The 9,499-nt window shown below is 30.4% G+C and overlaps 1 protein-coding gene across 3 annotated transcripts; it reads left to right on the top strand.

The window, feature by feature from the left end:
• Positions 1 to 884: 884 nt before the first annotated feature.
• Positions 885 to 2,788, top strand: LOC121128545 (uncharacterized). Of its 3 annotated transcripts, none has more exons than XM_040724135.2 (5): positions 885 to 1,040; positions 1,089 to 1,197; positions 2,117 to 2,154; positions 2,212 to 2,307; positions 2,368 to 2,788. In XM_040724135.2, the coding sequence occupies exons 1-5, from the start codon at positions 905 to 907 to the stop codon at positions 2,397 to 2,399; spliced, it is 411 nt and encodes a 136-aa protein (XP_040580069.1). In that variant the 5' UTR covers positions 885 to 904; the 3' UTR covers positions 2,400 to 2,788. The 3 variants fall into 3 exon arrangements, 2 of the variants coding, with proteins under 2 accessions (XP_040580069.1, XP_071749020.1); XR_011783283.1 differs by having other exon boundaries at positions 889 to 1,040; positions 2,351 to 2,788; XM_071892919.1 differs by having other exon boundaries at positions 889 to 1,033; positions 1,091 to 1,197.
• The last annotated feature ends 6,711 nt before the right edge of the window (positions 2,789 to 9,499 follow it).

Here is a 9,499-nt window from a genome sequence, read left to right as displayed (position 1 = left end):
GCTTTTCCATATGAAAGAAGAGAGAATGTGAAATATTAGGGTTCTGTGACTCACCTGGGCCGCTCTATGCCCGCTCAAAGTTGTAATCCGTTAAACCAGTGTTGTTTAGAAGGCCATAATTCCTATTATGGTGGCTCGATTTAAACAAAAATTATATTAAAAATGGCGTAATTCTTATTAAAATAACGCCACTATGAAAGAAATTATGGTCTTCTGAACAACATTGGTCCAACGCATTAGGCCCAACTTTGAGCGGCCCTAAAACGGCCAGTTGAGTTATAGAGCCCAAATATTTCACACACTCTCTTCTTTCATATAGATAATCTAGCTCACCAAAAATTATCAAAATCGGTGATGATCATGCCGTAAATTGTAAATAAGTGTGTACACTTGACGTGGAATGGCCAAAGGTTAATAGAAATACAAGGTTATACCATAATGCCTGTACGACTGATGTTTGACTTCCACCCCGCTTTCAATATTGACATCATAGTAGATGAGTGGTTGCGTGTTTTGTCAAAAACAGTTTTTCTTGCCTAGTAGTCGGTCCGATACATTAAATTGAAAAATCTAGCAATAGTGACGTCATAGACTATATGTGGTTGCGTGTTTTGTCAAAATCTGCCTGTTTTGCACAGGAATCGGTACAATACGTCAAATTGAAAATTATATTCTAGCAGGCCCGATTACATGATGGTCTATCCTTGTATTTCTATTAACCTTGGAATGGCCGAAATAGACCATTTTTTATGCAGAGATATATAACAATTAGAGTCTTTTAAACACACTGTACTACTTTAAATATGTGACGTGTTATTAAAGAAACACTTGTACAATGTACATAGATAGAGTATTGAGTTTTAAAAAAACTGAAAGTTAGTATGTATCAAGTATAGATAGAACAATGAAATTCCCCTCGTTTTTTGAGAAATATAATTATACTGTTACAGGAATTTCAATTTTTGTTTTAATGTGGATTTGCATTTCTACTCGTTACTTGGTTCAAAGGAAAGCCATTGACTTTTCAACAATTGAGTATTGTAAGTCTTAATATTTATTTCATTCTAAAGTATTATTTATTTATTTAGTTATTTTGGTTGACTCAAATATGGGGACTGTTCAAGACTTCCGAAAAAGTAATCTATCAAGAAATAAAAGAGATGATTTCCATCCCAGAAATTTAGAAAAAAGAATAAAGTAAGTTGCAATTAAATAAAAATGAGTTGTTCCAAAATGTGTCCTGTCTCTACATATTATTTTATATTTGTAGTAGTGTTATCACTGGGCATTTTGACCCAATCGTCCTTATAAATGTACTTTCTTTTTCTCCAAATGTGGTAAAAAATATTATTTAATGTCTAAATTGATGAATGATTCTATATATAGAGCATATTGTATTTGGTAACCATGGCTTTCTTCTAAAAATATATACGATTACACCATAATATTTTTGACCGTAGTAAGCTTTATGAAATTATAAGGTTCTATGGCCCTCAATAGTAATACAATTAGTGGTCTTTGTGAAAAAAATACAGAGTTATTGAGTCTAGTAAACACGGTTTATACTCTATTGAGTAAATCAAATGAATAATAAACGGTAAACCAAGATTGAAAAATCAGAAGTTTAATAGTCCTTTTTATAATAAATTATGTACATCTAAAAAATGAAAAAATATATTCCATTCATACACCATGAATGAAATTTCAGGGGAAAAACTATATATTCTTCAGAACCTTATTTTAAGTATTTTTTAAATTACAAAACAGAAATTTTTATTTAATTATTGATGCTGTGATGATTTGTCTTATGAGGAATATATGTAATAGGAATCAAACTGGGTTAAATTAATCTAAAACAAAAAATGATAAGTTGTATTAATATGTAAATTAAATATAAGATTGATTTGATGCGATAGGTGGACAAGTGTCCACATAATATATGTAAACTGTACATGCAACACGTGGGCTAGGTGCTAAATATTTAATATATTTGTCAAAATGATTTGCACTTCAAAAGTCACCTATTTCCCAAGAATATATGTATATAAAGTATAAAATCAAGTACTTAATAATATTATACTAGGTTTGTAACTGAATGTCTTATATATTTTACCAGATCTAACTTAGTCAAAGATGAATTATCACTCAAACCTTGTAAGTAATTTATTTGTGGAACAATAAACGTCTTAAAATATATTTTTTTCATTGCAGCTCCGTTAATATTAATTATTTTATCGGTTATAATTCAAATAATTGCTTACTATATTTATTCTCTCATAGTGTTTCAATATAATAGATATCATAGAAGTAAGAACAAGTGTTATTGATTAGATATAATTAGACTTAATAGAAATGTTTCTTTTTCAGACGTTCGTATGAATAAACTATTGAAAGGATAACAAAGTCAAAGTAATATGTATAAATATTCTTATGGGTTATAGAAGTGAACAGGGATAGTTGCCACAAAATTCCTTTTTGGTATATCAATCAGCTAATATAATTGATTGTGAGATATTAGTCTGTTTTTTTTTTTTTTTTTGCAAAATTCAAAACAATAAAAAACTTTTGGCACCAATTTCATACAGTAGTGTATAGTAATTTAGCTGTAATATCAATTTTGATGTTGTTGTTGTTTTTTGTTGTCAACTTGCCATTTCTCAATCGATAAAACAAGTTAAACCCGCTCTGGCGTACGTTGAGACCGTAGCCAATATTTAATAAATAATTATATATAATAGTGTTGTTCAGTATATTGTAATTGAAACGAAATATAATTTAATCAAAAATATATATTCTTTGATTTGTGATACTCTGATAATTTCCAAATTATATTATTTTCATAAAATATAGCATATCAATTATTTGTCTTTATTATTTTTCTTTGGCATCAAGTAATGTTCACTACAGGTGTCAAGTCTTCTTATATTATTCAAGTAATTTAATTAAGTTTATTCAATATTATTTATTATTTTGTTCATTTTTTTAGTAAAAATGAATCAATTCTTGGTGCTGAATGTCGAAAGTAAGAGGTGCTGGCCGTACCCACTCGCACTCACAGAAATGAAAAATCTATTTAAAAAATGTCTTACAAAAATTAAAACTACACATTATACACATTCCAAATAGTACACATTCCAAATAGTTCCCATGTCTCTTTTTTATGCCCCCAGGATGGTATTACCTTCAATTATGATGCAATTTATAACATCAGTGAAAAAGTGTTATTCAGAATATTACTAAGTATTTGTAATTTGTAGAGAGTAAATATTACAAAAATTGCAAAAACTAATTTCAGGCAATTCCAAACAAGTGTTTAAAAGTAAATCTGTAAAATGTACACATATACATACCGGAAAATATGTGAGACTCTTTTGGAGTGAGAAGTTAGTTTAATATGTACTTGCCTTCACCACTCCTTACCAAAGCTATAAGCAAATAGGCGAAATGAAGACCTTGTCATCAATATTTGTACAAACGTAGTGTTCTACAAAAACTTTTATTACCGTGATACAAGTATACAAGAATATTACTCTATAAAGAGCTATGCATTTTCCATGAATTAATCCTTTTAACTTAATTAACCAGGTGAATTCAATGAAAGGGAAGAAAAAGTCATTTGTTGTACTATATAAAACGAAATCTGTGAAACAAGGAATCTATATACATAAGCTAACAGGTTTTTTGATGTTATATGTCGTGTCTATACGAATCAGAACATGTTTTATACATTTCTGATTCGTATAGACACGACATAAAACAGCCAAAAAATATTTTCTTTTTAATTTAATATTGTTGATAATAATATCAAGCAGTTTTTTCTAGCTCATAATCTGAACAGGTTTTTTTCATTTTCCAAAAATACTATCATTATTATTTATTTTTTGAAAACTGAACATCTAAGTATAAAATAATGACTATTGTCTTTCAATAGTCATTACTTTATAGAGGAATGAGGGTGTACTCGGGAATTATATGTATGATGTGTAAGTTCATTTTGTACCTAGTGTAGTCATCGAAGTAATTCCAACCTATATGTAATAATAATACAGGGTTGGATTTGGTATTTAGCTCCTTCCCCTCAGGGTTACTTGCAGCTGATCTAATTAAACCTTATGACAGCTAAGTTGCTCTCCTCCCAAAAAAATTAAATTGTCAAGACTATTATGCTGATTTTAGGGCGCTTTTTATAATATCATTCATCTACTATCAGTACACTACATACATATATATATACATAGGTATATGTTGTGTACAAGTTGTAACTTGTACAAGCAAATTGTAAAAGTTGTAACTTGTATAAGCCAATAGTACAAGTTGTAACCAAATAAATGAAGTGAATATTTAAGTGAGAAGTGAACGGGTTTACAGTACTTGGGATGAGGATAATGAAATAACTGAATATTCCATGGACTATTACTAAAATATAAGCATTCCTTGGCACATTATAAATTTAAAATGACCACAGTTACATTACTTATAAATACATAATAACAAATTAGTATTAAGTCATTCAAATAAAATAATGATAGTAATTAAAATGATAGTGGCTAGCAACATTTATGACGATTTTGTAAAAATTTCTTATACAAGTTCCCAACTAACTCACATTATATACACTATATAACCGTATTAATATCGATGATATTAATTTTGATACAATTCTAATTTATATATGTATAGACACTATATTACTTAATGATTTTTTGTCTATCTTTATAAGCTAATCAAATAGTATTAGATGATCATTCTAGATTATTATAAATGCCTTACATTATATTGAGAAAAATTTTAAACAAGATAAATTGAGATAGCTTAAGGTTAACTAAATAAAACTAATAAATATCCATTTGAAGAAAAAAATAATAATAAAACAAGACTCAATAATCCTAAAGAGAAAGTATTGTCTATATGAACTCACTAAATAATCGTGATCAAATGATATAAGAAATAATTTCAAAACGTTACTCTTTTCTTTACATATATATATATATAAATATAATATTTTTATAAATTAACTACGTTTACCAAATAAATAAAAATTACATTTCAATCCAAAGACCTAAGTTTGTCATAGAGTATTCATGAGTTACAAAAAATAAATTTCAGTGATGATTCGATTTCACGTCTTTTTTTTTATAAAAAATGACTTTTATTTTGAAAAAGGAAGAAAAAAATCATTTGCCATATTCTTTATATTCGAAAAAATAAATTGATCTCGGAATATAATACCAGACTAAGTCTCAATACAAGTGATACTGCCTCGATAAGAAGGTGGAAACTACTAAAGGCTTTCTTTGATCGACAAGATTTTCTGCTATATTACATTCATTTTCCTTACGGCTGATGCTATTATAAGGGGTTAAAGGATATAAATTTTTATTTCCTCCACTTTATGTATGCTGCAATACATATCTAAATTTTCAATAAGTAATTTCAAAATATCACAATGAGTGTAAATGTCAGCTGTGGCTTTTGACAAAGTTTTTCTTTTTTTCAGACGATAAACATATAAAATAGGTAGAGTTGAATTGCCAGAGATGAAGAATTCATATCAGAAAATACAAAATATTTTTTTTCTGTTGTTTGACATGTACTTTTAGACTTATATAAAATATAGTTCATATACCCACAACCTATGTTTCAAGTAGTCTAGTATTTTGTTAGAATTCATATAATATTCTGAAAGTTTTTTTTATTTTACATTTGTGGGCATAAATAATAAACCTTTCAGATTAGGTACACTGTAAAAAAGTATGTGAAATTAAGTGCATGCAATATACATGTCTATAGTATAGTGTAGTAAAAATGGATCCGTTTAATACCCACACCCTTGGGCTCTTACCCGTAATATCAATCTAAAAAATGGCTCCATATTAAACATTAAATGGGTAATCTTCTAGATATCTATTACATAAGTAAAGACATTTATTTACGAAAATATCTAATAATTATTTATTTGGTGATGTGAGTATTGACACTTGTCTTGAGCTCAGCATACATTACATCTATTGGATCAAAAATAATAGCCACAACCACACCAAATCATTAATATTTTGCTACTTATTCTGATTGTATTGAGTTTTTCCCCTATTAAAGGTAGATACTTTGAAGAATGTGTAAAATCCAGCAAAAAAAAAAGAAATGATTCTGCGAAAATTTGTGGAAAGATATATTGTCAAATCCATTCCAATCTCAAGTTTTTGATACATAATATATGGATCAATAAAAAACGCACTGGGGAAAAATTATTATCTTGAACTCAATATGCGTAGGTTCAATACTCAGTGACTCCTAGAGAAGGAAATATACGACTTCAAAAATAATTCCTGTAATGGAGTAATTGTAATGTTTATTTATACTTGAACATGTGCAACAGTTTCTGACGAATTAAAGGAACATTTCAAAAGAATTCAAGTCAAGTCTCTAGTCCTCAATATACGGACTTGCATCTCTTTTCCACCTTTTACACGAGTCAATAAATATATAATAAAAATAATTTTTAAGTTGGATGATTAGTTATTTGGCTTAAACAAAACACATCCCGCAATAACTTTGTCTGTTGAATAGGTATATTTGATTTTCAGCTCAAATATAGTCTCTCTGTTAATCACAAACAAATGACTTTCTTAAAATTACAATAAGTCCTAACAAGGATATCCATTTTTTTGTTAAAAACAGTTACTTTTTTTTACTTACATACTTTTCTAAGGGCTCAAATCGTGCATAAAAAGGACACAAAACGTGCCAACTCTACATACATATGTATGTATGTAAATAAGTAGGTTTATATACTCTATATATATGAGCCTCTATGTATGTAATCAAGAAAAAATCTAAAAAGAAAAAGGTGAAAGCTCTACAAAGAAAATCATTATACCCCACTTCTTATAGAATTTTATATTTATGAACACAAAATAAAGGAGACCATTTAATTTAATGACATATCTTTAATAGAAAAAGTAATTTGTGTGAGAGTATACATACATACCTATGTGTGTGAACAGTCAGGGATTAGTGGTCAGTAGCATATTTCTATGAACATATTCTTTCCAATATATAAAATTATAATAGAGGGTATTAAATATGCATGCTTGCAATATCCATACAGTATACAATTAATGGGGGTTCCTGAATGAGGGTCCCATCAAAAATGATATTAAAATTACTTAAAGATCAGAGTTTGTATCGGAATACAGAGCCCTCCATCTACGAAGCAAGGTGACTGTCAATAGATTAGCTTATAAATTTGAGAGCAACCAGACCACAAGCGCGGGTGGTTGAAGAAATACTTAAACTTTAATGCCTACAAGAGCACTCATCGTTAGGGTTCGACTAGAGTAAAGTGTGCGGCCTGCTGCAAATTCCTCCTCAACAATCTGAAGAAGACCCCAGGCAATGTGCTATCCTGCTTTCGGATGAGACCCCTTTTTGCCTTGGGAAATTGGCTGTTAATGACACTGGTTACTACCTTTCTGAGTCTATGGATACACAGAATAATGATATAGTCCATGTCCGAAGGGAACACCACTTTGCCAATCTACAGGCGCTTGCTGTCGTTGGATCTGACGGACAGAAGTGCAACTTATTCTTTTTAGAGTCCAACGAGAGGCTTAATGGTAATACGTATTACAAGTATCTGAATGAGGAAGTGTTTTTGTAGGTTCGTCACACCTATGGAAATTCCAGGTGGTAGCAGCAGGAGGATGCCAGCTGTCGCTCTTATAGCTACACCCAGAATTTTCTCCGTACTAAGACTCCAGGGGTTTTTTTATTGGACAAAGACCAACTGAAGGCCAGCATTATCCTTTTTTGAGCCAACCCAGAGCTGAGCTTTGTTAAGAACTGCTCTGCAAAGTTTTACACCAGGCTGGAACTGGTCATTACGGCAAAAGGCGGCTATATTGATTGAGAATGTAATTAAAGTGCCCCTTGATTGTATTAATGAATTAAATTTTCCAAATTTTAAAACGTTTTTTGAAATATAACCATTTTTGTAATTTTCAAAAAGTGTTGCATTTTAGACGGAGGAGCCTGTATGTATTAATATTGTCCTACAATTGACCAATATCTCATTCTTAATTTGAACAATTTGGTGGAGAATCCTCATTACTGACTTGCAACTAGTACATACAATGTCTCACGCTTCCTGTGGGGCTGTCATTTGAGATTCACTGATGTACGTTTATCAACATTTCCCTCTTTCATTATGCATTTAAAGTCCTAACTTTTCCAAAGTAATTGTAGTTATTAGATGAATTTTTGGTGGAGCATCGGGTATAGGGGCAAAGTAGAACTATGAAATCATAGGTTTCCTTTGCCTCCTCTCTATTGTCCTATTTCTTTTTTGCCTTTTCAATTTTTGTTGGATAAACTCTGCCCTTTTGCCCGATTGCAACACTTTTGTACTTCACTCGCCTAGTTAGACTCTTCAACTTCATGTTCAAGGGATATCGCCTCTTTAGAACTTATTCGGTAAATCTCCTCTCCTCTCATGGAAGGGTCACTCACTATGCAGATGCTCCTTGACTTGACGGAGAAGGCGGTGTTAAGGAAGTCCTATCCGTGCCTCTGACTGACTCCGTTTCCGGAAGAAATAGAGTGATATATAAGTACAATGGATTTTTTCAATATCTGATCCTTTATGAACTGTTTGTTCCTCTTTCTAGATTTTTAATCTGAGTCAAGTGATATTGTCAAGTCTCTAGCGGTGCTCCGCTTCAAATCATCATGTTATCCGTTAGGGAAATATCACCTGCTCTATGCTCCTTGACTTGTGATTCCTACTTAGCTAAGAAAACTTTTTGGTTCCATCAGATTATGGGTAGTGATTTAATTAATTTTTCTACCAAACAACTTTATATTTGGGAATCCATCCCATGTATTTATGAGAAACGTTCGTTTGTAAAGAGGAATTCACTTATTGATCTCTTTGCCTCAGTTTTCCTGCTTCTTCCGAAAGAGTTTTTCAGGGTGTTATCCTCGTTTAGATGGTAATGTTAAATAAGTTCAACCCTAAGAATCTGTCTCTTTATCGACCAAGGACTGAATTACAGATAAAATGGAAGAGATGATATCGTTTTGGTTCAAGATCTTTCAATAGAATATGAATATATTTCATTCATTAATTACTCTTAGATACGTAGAGACGAATTATCAACTTAAATAGTGATCCTTGTACGATAGTAATTTCGAGGAGGTTTAAAGAAACTTAGTAAACATTCTTCCTACGATAGCCAAGATAATTTTATTGAGGAATGATTACTTAAATAAAGGCAACGACAACAGACACCAACATTTATCAAGAATTTCTGTTCATGCAATTTATAGAAATAAAGGTACTATTTTTATCAAATACCTCTGAACTCTTGTGCAATGGAAGCGACTATTGATGTTTTCATCATTTATTTTAAATTTCTAAGCCATTTTGAATTTCTTAATCTTGACTCATACTTCTTATCAATTTTACGATTTTTTTTTTTTTCATAAATGAGAATATTTA

Source organism: Lepeophtheirus salmonis, chromosome 13 (assembly GCF_016086655.4).
Source record: "Lepeophtheirus salmonis chromosome 13, UVic_Lsal_1.4, whole genome shotgun sequence".
NCBI lineage: Eukaryota > Metazoa > Arthropoda > Copepoda > Siphonostomatoida > Caligidae > Lepeophtheirus > Lepeophtheirus salmonis.
Note: the sequence above shows the minus strand (reverse complement) of the source record. Positions and strands in the feature narration are given on the sequence as shown.